Source organism: Theobroma umbraticum, unplaced genomic scaffold, assembly GCF_002168275.2.
Source record: "Theobroma umbraticum cultivar Fairchild unplaced genomic scaffold, ASM216827v3 scaffold_51.0, whole genome shotgun sequence".
Classification (NCBI taxonomy): Eukaryota; Viridiplantae; Streptophyta; class Magnoliopsida; order Malvales; family Malvaceae; genus Theobroma; species Theobroma umbraticum.
The window spans coordinates 7,665,014-7,682,302 of record NW_018397260.1 but is presented as its reverse complement, the minus strand read 5'-3'; the positions used below and the strand labels follow the sequence as shown (position 1 = coordinate 7,682,302).

General features: G+C 37.2%; 3 protein-coding genes across 4 annotated transcripts; 1 reads left to right on the top strand and 2 right to left on the bottom strand.

Annotated features, from left to right (window-relative positions):
* Window positions 1-245: 245 nt before the first annotated feature.
* LOC110416507 (1,4-alpha-glucan-branching enzyme 1, chloroplastic/amyloplastic-like) lies at window positions 246-6,998 on the bottom strand. Of its 2 annotated transcripts, none has more exons than XM_021428508.2 (14): window positions 6,829-6,998; window positions 6,600-6,710; window positions 6,234-6,444; window positions 5,954-6,023; window positions 5,603-5,872; window positions 4,395-5,301; window positions 3,909-4,025; window positions 3,559-3,621; window positions 3,103-3,210; window positions 2,517-2,618; window positions 1,973-2,040; window positions 1,755-1,836; window positions 1,319-1,435; window positions 246-1,142 (listed from the first exon to the last, which is right to left on the bottom strand). In XM_021428508.2, the coding sequence occupies exons 1-14, from the start codon at window positions 6,907-6,909 to the stop codon at window positions 579-581; spliced, it is 2,871 nt and encodes a 956-aa protein (XP_021284183.1). In that variant the 5' UTR covers window positions 6,910-6,998; the 3' UTR covers window positions 246-578. The 2 variants fall into 2 exon arrangements, with proteins under 2 accessions (XP_021284183.1, XP_021284184.1); XM_021428509.2 differs by having other exon boundaries at window positions 246-1,025; window positions 6,829-6,995.
* A 1,643-nt stretch (window positions 6,999-8,641) lies between these two features.
* On the top strand, window positions 8,642-10,489 carry LOC110416349 (Small nuclear ribonucleoprotein family protein). Its single transcript, XM_021428328.2, has 5 exons — window positions 8,642-8,916; window positions 9,638-9,690; window positions 9,827-9,893; window positions 9,978-10,034; window positions 10,178-10,489. The coding sequence occupies exons 1-5, from the start codon at window positions 8,758-8,760 to the stop codon at window positions 10,238-10,240; spliced, it is 399 nt and encodes a 132-aa protein (XP_021284003.1). The 5' UTR covers window positions 8,642-8,757; the 3' UTR covers window positions 10,241-10,489.
* Window positions 10,490-10,965: 476 nt separating this feature from the next.
* LOC110416348 (BTB/POZ domain-containing protein) lies at window positions 10,966-17,024 on the bottom strand. The gene is made up of 13 exons (XM_021428327.1): window positions 16,777-17,024; window positions 15,371-16,284; window positions 14,922-15,251; window positions 14,282-14,512; window positions 13,754-13,915; window positions 13,008-13,220; window positions 12,861-12,908; window positions 12,700-12,758; window positions 12,150-12,282; window positions 11,996-12,070; window positions 11,821-11,901; window positions 11,430-11,498; window positions 10,966-11,327 (listed from the first exon to the last, which is right to left on the bottom strand). Exons 2-13 carry the CDS (start codon window positions 16,166-16,168, stop codon window positions 11,109-11,111), a joined length of 2,418 nt encoding a protein of 805 aa, XP_021284002.1. The 5' UTR covers window positions 16,169-16,284; window positions 16,777-17,024; the 3' UTR covers window positions 10,966-11,108.
* Between the last annotated feature and the right edge of the window lie 265 nt (window positions 17,025-17,289).

Below are 17,289 nucleotides of genomic sequence, written 5' to 3'. Positions count from 1 at the left end.
CACAAAAGAAAAGGAGAATAAATGAGGGCACAACGCTCCAAGGACACCGTTTGGCGCTAAGAAGAGAGAAGAGACAGAAAAGGGGGTGGGCTAAAGATAGAAGAGGAAAGAGATGGAAATGGGAGTGGGCTATTGGTGGGTAGAACCCCTAGATTGATAGGGTTGTGTTCATTAAGATCTGATGAGATGATGCTACATGATAGAAATTTTCTTGATAAACTATTTAACCACGGCAACTGCCGCCATAGGAAAAACGAATAGCACCTTTAGTGGATGTTGTTTTGGGGGAAGGGGATTAAAACATAGAGATCGTGTATACCAATAAGTCGAATGCTCAGATGCAAGATGCACCCACTGTGGACTTGATCTTCACAACTCTATAGATCTTATTGCCTACGATCAGTAGACTTCGGTCTTCCTACAGTGATGACTGGCACCTAAGCAGACTATTATTCTCTGCCTAAAATCTACAAACAAAAACAAAATTCCCTGGTTACTCCTCACACTACTATTATTCACAAAACAAGGTAACACGAATAGGCTTATACTCTCTTTGATTTGCACTGGAGCTGAAAAGCTTAGTCGTCCAATATTCCATCTTCCCTCTCTTCCGCTTCAGGAGGGTCTAGGTTGGCAGCAAAACTTCTGTCTACCACAGAAGCTGGTTCTTCGATATTTTCCTGCTTTGCTCCTTCTATTGGCAACCTCTCATCAACACCGGCCAAATTGTAGTCGTTAGTTTCTCCTGGACTTTCTGGTTCTTCAATATTTTCCTGCTTTGCTCCTTCTATTGGCAACCTCTCATCAACACCGGCCAAATTGTAGTCGTTAGTTTCTCCTGGACTTTCTTCCACTCCTGGACTTTCTATAGATACAGGCAGAGATTTGGTCTCCATGATATCTACCACTGAAGCTGATTCTGCAATATTCTCCTCCTTTACAGCATCTACTTGTAATGTCTCATTGACACCGGTTAAGTTGCTGTCATTAATGTCTCCTGGAGTTTCTTCCACTCTATGATAAACCTGGGAAAAGTTTGTAAGAAATCTGTAAATCCATGTTTTAACTTCGAAGAAGGGTTCAAGGACCATAGAAACAGGCAGAGATTTGTGATGCCACCCAAAGTTCCAAAAGCCATAAGCCTGAGGGCTCAAAAATAGAAGGAAAAAAATACCAAATCACAATCATCAATGTCAAGCAGTGGTAAGTAGGAACTTGGGTACATTTCCATGCCTATAAAGAAAGAGTGACAAAAAGTACCATATAAGTTGCACTAGGGAAATTACGTCATCAGAAAGACCAGGAAGAGATGTCATACCACACACGTGCGAGCTGGCGAGAGTACTTTGAAAGAATTAGGACGATTGTTGAAATTAGTTTCAGGCACACCTGGTTTTCCTTCGGGAGATGTGAAATGATCCACATCGTGACCCACCTGCCAGAAGAATTAATTATAGCGTTACCAGGAGAGTAAAACAATTCATAGAAGAGGAAGACAGCCTTTTAGATGCAATGGACTTCACTAGTTCCCAGTATCAGGTAAATATATTGAAGTTACCAACTTAGAGGACCAGAGGCCATTCCGAGACCTGAGGAAACAATCAGCTATTTGTTTTCTCATTAAGTCCCGAGAAAACTTATAAAAAGTAGCTGTAAAACCCCAATTATATTGTAAGAAATCTAGCCAGAAAACAACATCATTCTTTCATCAATAGCAAAAGGCAAGCATAACAACAATAGCAGGAGTTCCTTACTCTTCCAAGCCCACCAAATTCCCAAGCATCACTATCCAGAGCAACTCTATACTTCCCTGGCAAGTCACACCCCACTTTGTACCTGTATGTTTTACACAATAGTCACTCAAAAAGTTTGAAAGCGCAGGTAATTAATTACAATGTCACATAGGCCTTAGCTGATTTCATTTAAACTTTCTAGCATATGTAGACTTTTTCACAATTTACAGCATACATACCCATCATATGTATTCTTGGGATGAAAGTTGAACACAAAAACCAGATCTCCCCGCTCAAAGACAATAACCTAAATCGAAAAACCATTAATCAGAGCCTTGGTAATTGTTCTTAAAAGAAACTGTCAAAACTACATCCACCAAAACCAAAGTGGTTAAAGCCACCACAAGGGAAGGTTATAAGGCAGAGAAGAACAAAACAAGGGTGGGGTTCATTATCTCTATCAGTTTGGGGGTAAAGAGAAGAAAGAAAAGTACACTAGCATGATGAAAAGTACAAAGAACCTTCAAAACAATTTACCATACATGTTTGAAATTCAAAGGAAACACGTATATGTTGTTTGCTAGCCACTGTGGTCTTTCGGTTTTTGGATAACCATACAAAGAGTGATGGATGAACAATTTATTATTTCTAATGATAAAAGTTTCAACTATAACAATGTCAAATAACTTTCATTATTGGCAATATGCATGCATGTTGCATCATGAATTAGAGGGACAGGTGCAATGGTCTAACTCTAACAGCCAACTGCCATTGTAGATTTACCTTGTCTTCTTCGCTACTGCTGCTCACTATCTGTTTTGTTGATGAAAGGAATGAAAATTTATCATCAAGTGCATTCATAGCTCTGTCAAATGCATTCATGAACTGTAAAACTCAAACACAAAGAGAAAAAATTATGTAAGGAATTGCATATCAGGAGCAAACCCTCCTCAGTACAGAAAGATGAAAATAAAATAAAACAAAGATTAGGATGCAAAAATAGAGAGAAAAATTAGATCCAGTTTTTGTAAAATATATCATACAGGTGCCTTCAAAGTTAAAAACGCAGGTGAGCATTATCAGTGTTTGCACAATAATCACCAACCATGGTCCATGTTCAGCTAGATTCTTGAGCTTTCAACTTGACTCTGATCTGGTTCTGATCAAAAGCATTATGGTATTGAAATGAAAAGGTTGTGAGGGATTAAACGGTCGCTTGGCCCATATTCACAGACTTATGTCATAGCGTTAAAAGTTCAAACAACAGCAAATACTTCAGTTGCCCACAGGATTAATATGGAGATGGATCAGGGATAGAATAAAGCAAAGCAACTTTAACAAATTCTTAAAAATAAAAAAGACCTCAGACCTTGTATCTCAAGTGTTCAGTATCCACCAGACTCCACTGTCTTCTGCATTTTTCATAACTCCACCCGTTGCCTTCTCTCGGGAAGTCAATCCATTCAGGATGTCCAAACTGTACAAACATGCAGAAGAAATATCAAAAGATACAGGAGACAGTCTCGCCCTTCCAGAGATGGCTCTCTTGTAACCTTATTTGTTAAAAGAGAGAACAAACCCTTATTTAGAAAATTGCCTCCGGGCAGATATAGCCAATCGCCTCTTTACTTTTTAATGCCTTCTACCTACTTATTGAACATATTCATGTATTTGTGACTTAAAGTGCCTTTGCTGATCTTCATCCATACGAATATTCTAACAGTCAAAATCTCCTTGCTTTCTAGACTTCAAATTTTCTCTAATATCCACCCAAACAAAATCTTAATGCACTATGCAGTACGATCAGTCAGCACAGATTGCTTACCTCATTTCCCATAAAATTAAGGTAGCCCTCTCCTCCTAATGCCATAGTAATAAAATGTATCATCTGCAAAAGTAATTTAAAATACAAAAAAACATAAAAGAATGTGAGAGAGAGTAGAGAGAAACAATGAGAATAATGACTAGATAAATAAAGATGATCTATGCAGAGGCCAAACAAGAAGGCTAAATAAAATAATCAAAGTTCCATATTTGCTGTTATTTTAAAGCAAAAACAGTTTCTAAGCTTACAGAGAGAGAGAGAGATTCATGGTTGCTGTTATGCCATCAACAAGGTAAGAAATTAAGGAAACCACAAAGAGAGGAGCCCCTAAGATTTGAGTTAGCACCAACCTTGTGAAGTGCAATCCCTCGCTCAACGGTAGGAGAAGCATCTGCTAAACATGACATGCCAGAGTACATTTCTTTATCCATTAGGAAGAATGAAATTGTTTTATCACCTACAATAGCCTGCACAAAAAAACAGTAAAATCCATGAAGCATGACAAATAGAAATATACAAAGGTAAAAAGGAAAAGGCAAGATTAACAAGTATTAATATGATATTGGATTCGGGAAAGCAGATCTGCCATGATATTAACCATTTAACAAGTATGTCCTCTTATTCTTTGTGAAGGGATGGGGGAGACAGGAAGAGGATAGTAGGCATTTTATTAATCGAGCTTTCTTTATGCTATATCTCTTTCTGTCACTGAAAGTGAGTTACAAAGCCAAGATTGAGACATTTCCAAGCAGAACAATTTCTCAGTGCCAGAAAGAAATAATTTAACTAAATTAAGAAATAAATTGGTGAGAAAAATAACTTTTCATAGTTTATACCTGATCATGACTCTCAGCATAGGATATACACTTCTCAGTTTGTCTCCTATTTGTCAAGCTCCAGGATAAATCCTTCATTGACCACTCTTCATCATTCTTATTTTTCAAGTAATCAATCCACTTGTCAGGGATAGCCATTGCCAGGCGGTAGTCAAAACCAGTTCCCCCTTCAGAGACAGGCCTACCAAGTCCAGGCATACCGGAAACATCTTCAGCAATTACAGTTGCATCTGGCAAGATGCTGTGTATCAGAGAATTGGCCAGCATTAAATAAACAACAGCATCAACATCAGTTGCTTCACTGAAATACTCATTATAATCCCCTGTGAAACCCACGTTGATACCATGGTGATGATATAACATTGATGTCACTCCATCAAACCTAAAGCCATCAAATTTGAACTCCTCAAGCCACCACCTCAAGTTTGAAAGAAGGAAGCGAAGGACTTCCCAATTACCATAATTAAACAGTCGGCTATCCCATAACTTGTGGTAACCGCTTTCTCCAGAGTGAAAATATGAGTCTTGTGAACTTTGGCCAACATCAAAGCCATTGAGTCCATCAGTGACATTGTTACTTGCATGGCTGTGAACAACATCCATCAAGATCTGTAGACCTAAGCTGTGGGCTTTATCAATTAAATATTTGAGGTCCTCAGGAGTTCCAGATCTACTGCTTACAGCAAAAAAGTTTGTAACATGATATCCAAATGATGCATAATAAGAATGCTCCATTACAGCCATCAATTGAACAGTATTATAGTTATTTGCCCGAATGCGAGGTAAAACATCATCAGCAAATTCTCTGTATGAATTAATACGCGGTTCTGAGCTGCTCATTCCAACATGAGCTTCATATATTCTTGGGCCTTTGGGTTTTGGGGGATGAGGGTACTTAAATTCATACCTGCATTATCAATGAAAGAATACATTAAAAGGCACAATTTCTCAATCATATATACTAAAAGCAGAAAATTACCATTGCTTTAATTTTGATGAAACAGCAGTGGATAGTGGCAACTAGTTCCCATCTCAAGCAATATCAAACTAATTTTTTAATTCACATGTTCCAAAATGATGAGACAAATTTTAATTCTGGATAAAAAAATGCATAAAGATTAAGATACCCGAAACCCTGCATCGCACAGTTGTTTATGGAAATATCATCACCATAAAAATAAATCAAGTAAAATATGAACAAATTGCACCTTTCTGAAGGTGGAGGGTCCCAATGCACACCATCATATGGTGCACCAAATCTGGTAGTGTCTACAGTGGCATACTTAATCCAAGCAGGAATCCTATCTACCCAAACTCCATCACCATGCTTGAATCTGAACTTGACTCTTGAATTATGAGGAATAGCTGGATTTCCCCCAGAATCAGGAATTTTAATACTCCAAACGCCAAATTGATTCATTTCCATCCTGTGGTTGGAGCCATCCCATCCGTTAAAGTCTCCAATAACTTGAGCTTCCCTACATGATTCAAAAGACTCTGTCTAAGCAATTATAGGATAACAAAGTTAGTGAACTTGTATTTCAGAAACCCAAACTTACTGAGCAGCAGGAGCCCACTCACGGTAGACAATTCCACCTTCTTCTCTGTTGAATCCAAATTTCAAATAACCTATAAAAAAGGGTAAAAGCCAGATTGTTAAAAAAGGGTTGGAAAAAGAAAAAAAACTTATCTCCTTCGAGCATTATCATATAAATATCGATTATACTATTTAGCTCCTGAGGAGCAAGCAATTTCGTTATTGAAGCAGCGTTTGATGTCAGAACATACAAGCAAATTCAGGAGCGGGTAGCATTGATGATAATGAGAAATGAAAGTCACCTTTAGCAAATTCCTCTAGGCCTCCCTCATGCTTTTCAAAGAGATTTTTCTGATCCAAGTATTTCTTAACTCTATATTGGAAGTGATCCTTAAAAGGTTCGAGGGCAGAATCAACGTCCAAGATGCCGATGTGTTCGGCGTCTTCCTCAGACGATGTCATTGTTGAACTATCATCAACCATAACAGCTAAGATTGGGGAACCATGACTGACCTGGAGGGGAAAAATGAAGCAGAGATGATGACTCATTCAATACCAAAAATACTTGCAAATTCATATTTAACACCAAACATAACGAAGATTTCAACGAATATTATATTTCATCGTGTAAGAAATATCTTCAAAAGAAAAATTCAAAAAGCTCATACCTTTCCATACACTGAGTTGAACAAAAATACAGGTCGCCCGAGCAACTTACGGGATCCACGTCTAGATTCAACTGCTAGTTGTTTGGCAAGTTGATGATTACTTTTGGAACTCTGATGATTAAGAAATTCATCAGGATCTTTCGTTCGAAGTTAAACGACAAACCCAACAAGTGGAAACAGAATGCATGCAGATTCATCGTCAAGAAATTTGATTAGAAGTTCATATTACCAAAGTGCGGGTCTTGCTCGATGAAGGAGAGAAAGACCCGAAAGCAAAAGGCGTGGCGAGGAGACCCAACGAACCCAGCATCTTCCTTTCCCGGATTCAGCTTCTCAGCTCCATTTTCCTCTTCGAGCAAGCAAGAAAGTTTAAACACGGAGCGAGTGTGCTACCAATTGTCGTTACAAAAGGATTAGCGCCATCCATAAGAAAATCTAGACCGTTGGATGCTGGGCCCACTTTCACTTCAAAATTATGTTCTCTCATTTTATTTTTCGCTGTGATCTTTGATTGCCTTTGGAAAGAAACAAAGCAGATGCTCCACGTTACGACCCACTTGCCGTCGAAATTCGGGGACTAATAATTCGTAAAAAAAGGAAAAAGACAAATCAGATTATTCTGCTTTTCTACTGAAGCCAACAGCAAAGATGATCAGACGGTTGTCAATCGATGCTACAAATATCTCGGAATCAATCAAACATATGTTCCCCGTGACAACTCAACCGCTTGATCCCTACTTAACCTCATCCACACGTCAGTTTTGCTTTATTAAAAAAAAAATTGTACGTCTAGACGGCTAATATCTCTTATCGGCTAATTATACATTTATAAAGTCTTATAGAGGAAAACTTTTATTTGTCTTCTGAAAGAGAAGAAAGGATAAGTTTGTTAAATAGTAAGTTTTGGTCTTTTCATATGATAAGATTAATGTTTGCTTCTTATCGGAAATAAACTTAAAACGTTTGATATCACTAATAATTACTACTTTATTTAATTGATATGTTTTGTTTAATTATACATTCTAAATTCCGACCTTGCAAATTGAGACAAGTAAAAATAAATGATTTCTTTTAGTACGTCAATGAATGAGCACAAGATTTTGGTGGTGGTTGAAGTGAAATATGAAACACTAAAAAGATATAATTAATTAATAAAATAAATTTACAAATCTCATATATATTTTTTAAGGAAATTACCAATATAAATATATATGATAACCACATATCATCTCATATGTACATTGAATAAACAAATTAACCAATCAACAAATTAGCACATAATTAAAAAAATCAAACATGAAATTAAACTAAATTCAATTTACCTAAAATTTCAAAGTTTCAGAATCTCTTTGTTACTAAGACAAAACCTCATTAACTAAAATTTTCATATTAATATAAAAAAATACACATTACATTTAAAGTTGAAATTATCATATTATCTCTTTGTATTAGTATTACTATTTATAAATTTCATAAACCAATCATATTTAATAATCATTCTCTATCTATAGAACTAATAAAATAAGTGAATATGATGAAAAACCAAACTAAGTTGATATATAATTGTGACACATTTTTATTAAATCGTAATTATATTTTTATCTCGAGATGTAGATTATTATAATTAAATAATCTCTTACTCATATCTTTGGATTTGATTAGCAAAATTAATACTCTGCATCATTTGAAAGTTTGGGAACATCAACTATTTAATGTGTACGTCTCTTAGCTTACCGAATGATAATTATACCTTGCCTTTACCATAAAAAGGTACTCGTAGAAATTTTTGTAATTTAGAGGGGAGAAAAAAACCAATTCTCCCCCGGGCACGGTCCGCAAATTCAAAGTGTCGAGGATTCAACCAAACGATAGAAGTCAAATAATCCAACGGCATAGGATTGATCATAAAAGAAGGAAGGCCGCTGATTTATTCATAACTAGCGATGGAATTCTCCGAAGTTGTCCTTACTATATCTAGAGAATTACAAATATACCCTGATGATTTGATTGCGAAATTTTATATGTAACTCGGCGGACAAAATGAATTTGGTAGAGCGCTAGGGTTTTAGGATTTGTACGAGAAGCATAGCGGGCGAGCGGGCGAGCGGGCAAGAAAGGAGGAAAAACAAGAACGAAAAGGAAAGAAGGGAGGGAAACAATGAGCCGGAGCTTGGGGATACCGGTGAAGCTGCTACACGAGGCGTCGGGTCACGTGGTAACGGTGGAGCTTAAGAGCGGAGAGCTTTACAGAGGAAGCATGGTCGAATGCGAAGATAACTGGAATTGCCAGCTGGAGAACATCACCTACACTGCTAAAGTACCTCTCTATTTCCCACTTTCCTCTCTTTGTTGTATCTTTAACTGCTGAGTAATGAGTTCGATTTGTTCAATTCTTTTTGGATCCGAGGAATTTAGGGTTTATGGTTCATGCGCAGTTAGCGGTAAACCCTAAAATGCGTCAATATTTGATGTTATAGTTTAGGCATTGGATGCCGGAACTTTGGACTTAAGTCTATAAACGGGCTAATAGGAGAGAAAGGAAGAGATGGATGGGGTTTAGTGTTTGAATTTCAGGATATGACACAGCAATCACTCACTGCTATATCTGAATTTGTCCTTGGTTTGGATGTTTTATTCATTGTTGTGTCGTCCTAGTTAGGATATATGTATTTTTGTGTCTATTCCAATCAAATTTAGGCCTGAAACCACAATTTACTACAAATGTCAGGAACGGACCGGATTTGTTGAAGTATCTCAGTTCCAGACATTGCATCATGATTCTTTATTTAATATATCTAATTTCCTTGCAATCAAAAGTTGAGAAATCAGAATGCCACTGAGTTTTGTATTTTCGGATTTTCTTTCTGAGAAAATTCATTCTGATATTAAGTGAATATTCCTCTCATCCCCGTTTTCAGAAGTAGATATGTTTTTGAAAAGCATGCTGAGTTCCCTTTTGGCTCTAGCTTCTCTGTCTTTCCTCTCATTTTCTTGCTGTTGTAACTGATTTTAAGATGATTGGTTTGGCTTGGCTTCAGGATGGAAAGGTATCACTGCTTGAGCATGTTTTCATTCGAGGCAGTAAAGTCAGGTATTGCGTCTCTCTCGACATCCTGTTGCCTCATTTTTAATGGGGTTGATAGGTGGTACTTATTTGCTGGTAGCAGGGTGTGGTTCAGATCAGACATTCTTTGTTCGTATGTTGACAGATTGAATTATTTTGACAGGTTTATGGTCATACCTGACATGTTGAAGAATGCTCCTATGTTTAAGCGTCTGGATGCTAAAATCAAGGTATGCATCTTTTTGCAAGTTATCAGTTTCGTAGATTATGCACTTGTTAGCAAATTTCTGACTTCCTTTTGTAACTTCTTGAAGGGGAAGAGCTCTTCTTTAGGAGTTGGCAGAGGTAGAGCTGTTGCAATGCGAGCCAAAGTAAGTACACATATCCTGTAATTAAGATGGAACCCAAAGAATGGTGCTTTTGTTTGCTTATTTATTTATTTATTTATTCATGTGCTTAACTTGTTTGTGAGCATCAGTTCCTAATTTTTAAATTCAATTTTTTTGTTTTACAGGCACAAGCTGCTGGCCGGGGCACAACAGCCGGTAGAGGTGGTGTGCCATCTGTTCGTAGGTAACTTTGTCTTGTCAAATGGTTTCTAGTATCTTATGTCAGGAGCAGCATTCATCATTGTAGGCCACCTGAGAGGCCTTGAGTTTAGTAACCAAGCTTGTAGTCCTCATATTTGATGTAAAAGGTTCTACTCTTTTGTTATGTTGAGGAAAAAGAAATTAGATGGACGTGAAGTTATTTGGCCTGGATACAAGGGACTGCTCTGTTTATTGTATGCATGTATTGAAATGCCAAAATGATCTTGTTTCTACTAGCGTTTTATTCATGATGCACGTGTACTTTGTGGGAACATGATAAGCATGCACTTATGATCCTAGAACTAATAGTTTGGTTTTTCTGAATTTTATACCTGTATTGTTGTTTCGTGTTTGTGTGGAAATGCAAGTAAACCTCCCACGCTATAGGTTGTTAGGAATCCATATTCCTCTGCGCTCAACAGCCTTTTATAATCATTTGACATTGGTAAATTTAACAATGATAACCATAGTAGTCTTAAACCCACACAAACAGAACTGCACCTCAGACTGGTATGATCCTAGGTTACTTCATTGGTGTTTCTGTATTCAGTTTGTAGATGCATTTGCCTTATGCATAGAAGGTATGGGAGTTATGCTTCTGTGGACAGTGACCAACACGTGTATTCTTGATCTAGATAAGTTATACTAAATAATTCAGGGTCTCTAGCTTCTCTTCTTTGAAGGGTGAGACCGAGACTATAGAGCAATCAAGTTATTCATCTAAGCGGCATGAATTGGATAAGGCAAATTCTGTCCTCAACTTCATGAGTTTATTGGTGAAACTGTACATAGAGGTTAAACAAAATCAACTTTAAGGAAATAATACTGGAACAAGCCAGATGTACACAATCCTATTCAGCGATAGTAACCATACAGCTCCAGGAAGCAAATGCAGAAGTTCCAGGGGTTAGAAGAATCTGTTGTTGGACCAGTGAGTAGAACCCTGAAGAATCTAAATGGAAGCAGAGCATTTGTTCCAGTTACAGGCCATGATGCAAACTGACCTGGCTTGCACATTGTTTGGTCATTCTCGTGTACTCTCAAATCTATCCAAGATCTCCCATCTACAGAACCCTGGAAGTTGGGGAGAGTTACATTAGAGTTTGCTTCCATTGTTAGAATTCACTAATTCCAGCACAAATATCTAAGAAACAATTAACGTAATATCTTCTTTACCTGAAATTTCCAACATCTTATGTAGGCCCTGGAGCCATCCTGTCTCAATGTGTAGTAGTTGCAAATAAGCTGCATTAATCACATTTGCTCATAAGAAGACTGGCATCAGATTTCACTGAAAGTAACACTTAAACTGAAATTTTTAATACTGCTTAGGACAGAACGAAATTATACTCAAACATGCTATGACTGGAAGAGACCAACAGACATGACAACTCAATTGCACCTGAAACTTCTTTGCTACTGAAGTCATAGACCATATTTTCTTCCGAAGACACTTGAAGGTTGGATGCGTATGATGCTAACATCATTTATGGTCATCGACAACTTAATTTAACCAAATTAAAGTTTCATTAGTGTAAGAAGGTAGCAGGGAGTACAGAGCACATACCTGATGATCTTGGCCAACGTCAATCATCCACCATGCACAGATACGTCCGCCTTCCATACGAGGCCCAGCAAAACATGTTCCCTGAAATGGGGCATATCATTTGATTGTCACTTAGTTCAGCTAATAATGCTTTAGATATATTTTAGAGAACTTTGAAGGTTTCGATTCATCATACCTGGTAAGTTCTTGATACCAAAGCCTTGGGATCAGTGTATCTTGAAGTGGGGCTACTAGCTGTAATAGCAATTCTCTGAAGCATGTAGTTAAAGGGGGGTAAGGAACAGTAAGTGGATTATGAATGAATAAAGAAAGAGGATTGAGAATTTCACCTTAGACAGTACAGGGTTAACCCATGGGTGTTCCCCGTATGAAGTCCCAGCAAAGTACAGAATTCCATTGCTATCCCCATCACATATATACTGGAGCTCCTTATAACTAGAACGCCTATGTTGAAATTTTACACTAAACCAAAGACAAAACAATGTTAGCCAATTCATTGCTCAAGAACATTGCACATCTTTGGAAATGCATTTCAAGCAGAATGGAGATATATCTAAAAGATCTTCCATTAAATACATCTAGCATCATTCAGAAAGATCTAGATTAGCTCTTTCAAAAGAAAAAAATGAAAGATGACGAAGGAACTGCCCTGATGGTCAGAGCAGTATTTGCATCAATGATGGGAGGTTAAATGCAAGCAAGCTAAACCCTAAGAAAGTGAGGAGATTATAGAGAGCTTGGTTTCTCTTCACTACAAGTATCGGATTTTCAATTTTAACTGCCATTTTCTCAGTAGTGAAAATGACATTTCAATTCAGAATGCAAGCCCCTTAGGGGCAAGATATCAAGATGTATAAGAGCAAAAGAACAAACACTTACTTCTGGTCATTTCCATGTATCGTCACTCTGCATTCTTTATAATTAATGGCTTCCTTAACCTATTTCATTAACATAAAGACATTAGTATTGGAGGAAACAAAAAGTAATCTCTATTCAAACACATTTCCAAAAGGTTTCTTGAAGAGAAACAACAAACTTACAAGATCACCAAAAGCAGAAATGTGCCGGCTTAGACAGGTATTTTCCAACTGCAACATCATTGAAAAAAATAGAAGTTGATAGTTGACCTATAGTCCTTTTCTTAGCACTCTGCTTGATAGATATCTGTATATGCAGGGATTTCTTACCTTCTTAATCAGGGGATATGGCAATAAAGAAAACCGCACTGATGGAAGCAAGTCATCAACTGACTGAAGCCTATCCTTGAACAGACTTTCTGGAGTTGAATTTATCATTAGCTCATCCACCACCTCCCACCCACACAATTTCTCTGCTTTCATGCACCACATCAAAATTGCATCGAGAACTCTTTCTTCAGATGTTACCGTTAGATCTGGATGCTGCGAGAAATCCATGATTTATCATAAGAGATAAGAAAACTTATCATGCGGGACACTCATATGTAACTCCAAATCTAAATTATAACTTGCATAAACCAACCAAAAGATAGGTCTGATTTATGATTGCCCCAAATCCAGCAATCAAATAAGCGAAAGGAGCATTAACCAGCAATACAGATAACTTCAGCATACATCTTTAAGTTTCTCCATCTCTATCTATATAACTGACTTGCCACTTTGGTCCAATTTATCAAATAAAAAAATACTAGAATGTAGCAGCATGAACCACTGACTCATCACTGAACAGGTTCTCACTATTCAACTTGGAAGTTATACTTTTCACATAGAGCACTTGAGCCCCTTCCTAGTTAAGAATTATTGGAGAATTTGTGGTTTTAAAATGAGAACACACTCTAGTGTAGTTTTTTTTTTTTTAATTTCACTCTAGTGTAGTTACACTATCATCCACTCAGTTATTACCCCCAAAACAAGTTAGCCAAATAAACATATGAATTTGACAAGTGGAAACCCACCTGAATAATATTCCTAAAAGTTGTCTCATCTAAAGAGATGAAATCAAGGCTTGCAGTTGTGCAGTAGTCAAAGTGCATTGCAAATTTCCTTTCACAAGTTTCTTCGATAAGTTTACATGATGGGATTGATGAAACCACTTGGAGGATTGGACAGACAGAGCCCTGCAACAAAGTTCAACAGTTAGCTTCACAAGCAACAGCCCAATTACTTTGCCAAATTTGTCTGCTTCCTCGTCCATTAAACTTGTGCATAATAGAAAAACTCTTGTTGTATGACCCTCTTCCACTAGGAGAACTCCATCCCTGCATGTAATATGTACATGAAAGGTATCAATATTTAAAATTCATTATTATAAAAGGGGTCTCTTCTTTTGTTTTCAGAACTCCGATACCGCAAGTCACTTCCTCGTTCTTTTAATTCTATTCATAAAAAAAACATAATGAGACAGTGGCGACAAAAATAAATGCATGGCTCTAACAAAAACCACCAAATCAAATAATTTAATATGCTATAGATACTAAAACTACCTCTGAGAGGCATTCTAAAAGCATTTTGCAGCATTCCTGATGAAGAAGAGAGATTCCAAATTTGTCAGACAATAGAAGAAGCTGGAGTAACAAGGAACCAAAGTCCTCAGTATCCTCAATACGGAGTTCCCCACTGTACATGAATTCAAGCATAGCCTTCAATGCTTCTGGAGACACATCTTTTAAACAGACCTCAGGCGTGTTGCTCTCACACATTCCATTTGTGAACATCTGCATGACAACTGATTATATTAGAGGCAAATCTTGTCAACACAACCAAACTGAGAACCAAAACATTGAAGAAATTGAAGAGAAGACATGAGCCCCCCAACAATAACTTTCTTTTATACATAAACTTGAAGCTATTTGAACTATGACGAAGCACGGAAAACCAAACAAGAAAAATTCTTTAACCAATAAATTCAACCTTAAATAAATAATAATGAAAAGAAACAGAAGCTAGTACATGTTCAGTCAAGTTTGGATAATATATTCTATTTGAAAGTAAAATTTATTTCATTTAATAGACTTCAATTTCTTGTGGTGAGATCTCATAGCTGCAAAAGAGAATTGTCTATATCTTTAATTTTTGTTGTACAATTTTCTACAGCATAATCCATAGGAGGCATGAGGTGCTCACCTTTGCAAATGGGACACTATAGAAGCCAAGAATAACTTTATGAGCCCGTGCAACGAGACCTTGACCCTCAATGTAAATGTTAATGTCACTGTACTCGCCTGTTGAACGCAATTGTTGGAGCCTCTGCATGTTTATCGGGTGCCCAAAGGAGAGGGTTCCCCCAGAATGGGGCTGAGAACTTGCATATGATAACTCCACATTCTTTCCTGAGTCAAACAACTTTTTATTTACTTTAAACCGCTCCACTGCTTCCTCACATTGCTTCACTAATGGCATCACTTCAAACTGTAAGCTCAGAGTCCACAAGGGACAAAGCTGTGTCTCTGAAATCTATGTCAAACAGAAGCAAGAAATCAGAAAAACTGGGACAAGAGAAACTGGAATAGATCTTTTGAACTGATAGTGAATGCCAATAACAGTGGACCCCATAGAGGAAACGCAAAGGATACCTGTGTTTGGCCCGCATATACATATTGAAGAAGCGCATGAAGAATTGGATAAGCTACATGCTGTAGCTGAACTACATCTCCATCTGATAAGCTCAGAGAAAAGTTTCCAGATGCTTGCAATATAACCTTATGAGCAGGGACAGCCCTTTCCTCCTCACCAACAATGAAGAACATATCAGATAATTCCGAACTCTCGAGAAAATTTTCAAGTCCCCACTTCTCATGGCCCATTTTTTCATTTTCCAACTCCTCATCACCATCATCGTCACCATTATATTCACCACAATCCACTTGCTTCCACAGCAACAAATGATTTTGCATCAAGGGCAACACATTAACATTTCTATAGCCTACATGTTTATCCCAGCTACTAAGGCCAACATACTGAACGCTACAATTTGGATTTGAATCTAGCCACTGGAACACAAGATTCTGAAAAGGGTATCTTCCTTTACCGATACTAATCAATCCATCATAGATACTAATCCAATAACTCTGAAATGCTGAAGAACAACATAGGCCAACACCTGCTGCATCAACCACAGTTTTCCCATCCACCTCAATTTTCAATCTACGATTCCTGTGGCTACCAATGATTACAGTATAATGCGGACTGTTATCCCTCTTATAATGGTAGTGTTGACTTCCTACATTCTCCCTAAACACCACTGTAACATCATTGTGTGCAAAAGCATCAAATGCTACACACCCTCTGCCAGCTTCCCGGAATTTCAAATCTTTTCTCCAAGCACACTCAAAAGGAGCTACCGTGAGGAACTTTTTTTCTTTCTTTTCCATAATCTTTCCTAATAGAAAAACCAATTCTTTTCACTCACTTGAAACTCAAGCTAATAAATCAGCCGTATTTATAGGAACCTGAGATAGTAAGGGAGATATCACCACCTTCTTTCTATCTGATAAAAATACAAAAAAGGACAAGCTTTCATCAAAGCACGAAAATAACAATCTTATATTGTAATTAATCAAACTAAAACACATTAGAATACAAATTCGAGACTTGAATTTCTCCAAAAAAAGATGCTGACAATTGATAAACTTTGGGGGTTAAAAGTTAAAACTTAATCAGTAAAGGTTCAACCATCGCTATCTAAGAGGTACCCAGAAACCGCTGGAATCGTCCAACTTGACAAAAAATCTACAGCCAACAGCTGCTGTTAGCTCGCTATCAATCCTACACCACATTCTTATCCAAGTATACGACCAATACGCAAAAAAATCTCCAAAGATAACCTTAAAAATAAGCCCACCCACGAAAGTCCAAAGAACAGACAAATACAAGACATTATGAGATGGGAAGCGACGGTAACAGCTTTAGCTTACAATAGAAAAATATCAGGTTTTTACAAAGTATTCATGGTGGGTATTTTTTCTGTTATTTAATTTACCTGTAAGAATATTCACAGGACCATAAAACGAAGGGAGATACTTTGGATCAAATGAAAATGAAAGTTGATCGTTTAAAGAATTCGGAGGGGGCTCTTCTTAATCTGGCAAGATGATCTTTTGAGAATCTAATCTTGTTTCCAAGTGGAACTCTCAAGGATTTGGAAATGAATTGAATTTATGGCTAAAATTTGGTGTTGGCGACAGATGTTGAAACGTGGGAAAGAGTGCGCGGCAGCTGTAACAGAACACAACCAGATTTTTTTTATCTGTCTGTCTGCTGACGAAGTCAGACCACATTAGGATCGTTGCTTTCTTTTTCACGTTTTTCTTTTGCCATTCGTTATTTTCTGGTAGGAATAGATTTTATAGTTATAGTTTGTAGTTTTAATTTGTGGACTAATAAACTGCTTTCATCCATATTTTTTTCACTTTTAATTTAATGTGACCTCTTTTATTCAATCAGAAAATTATTTATTTTAATAAAAAAAATTACTCATTTTATGATAGATAAA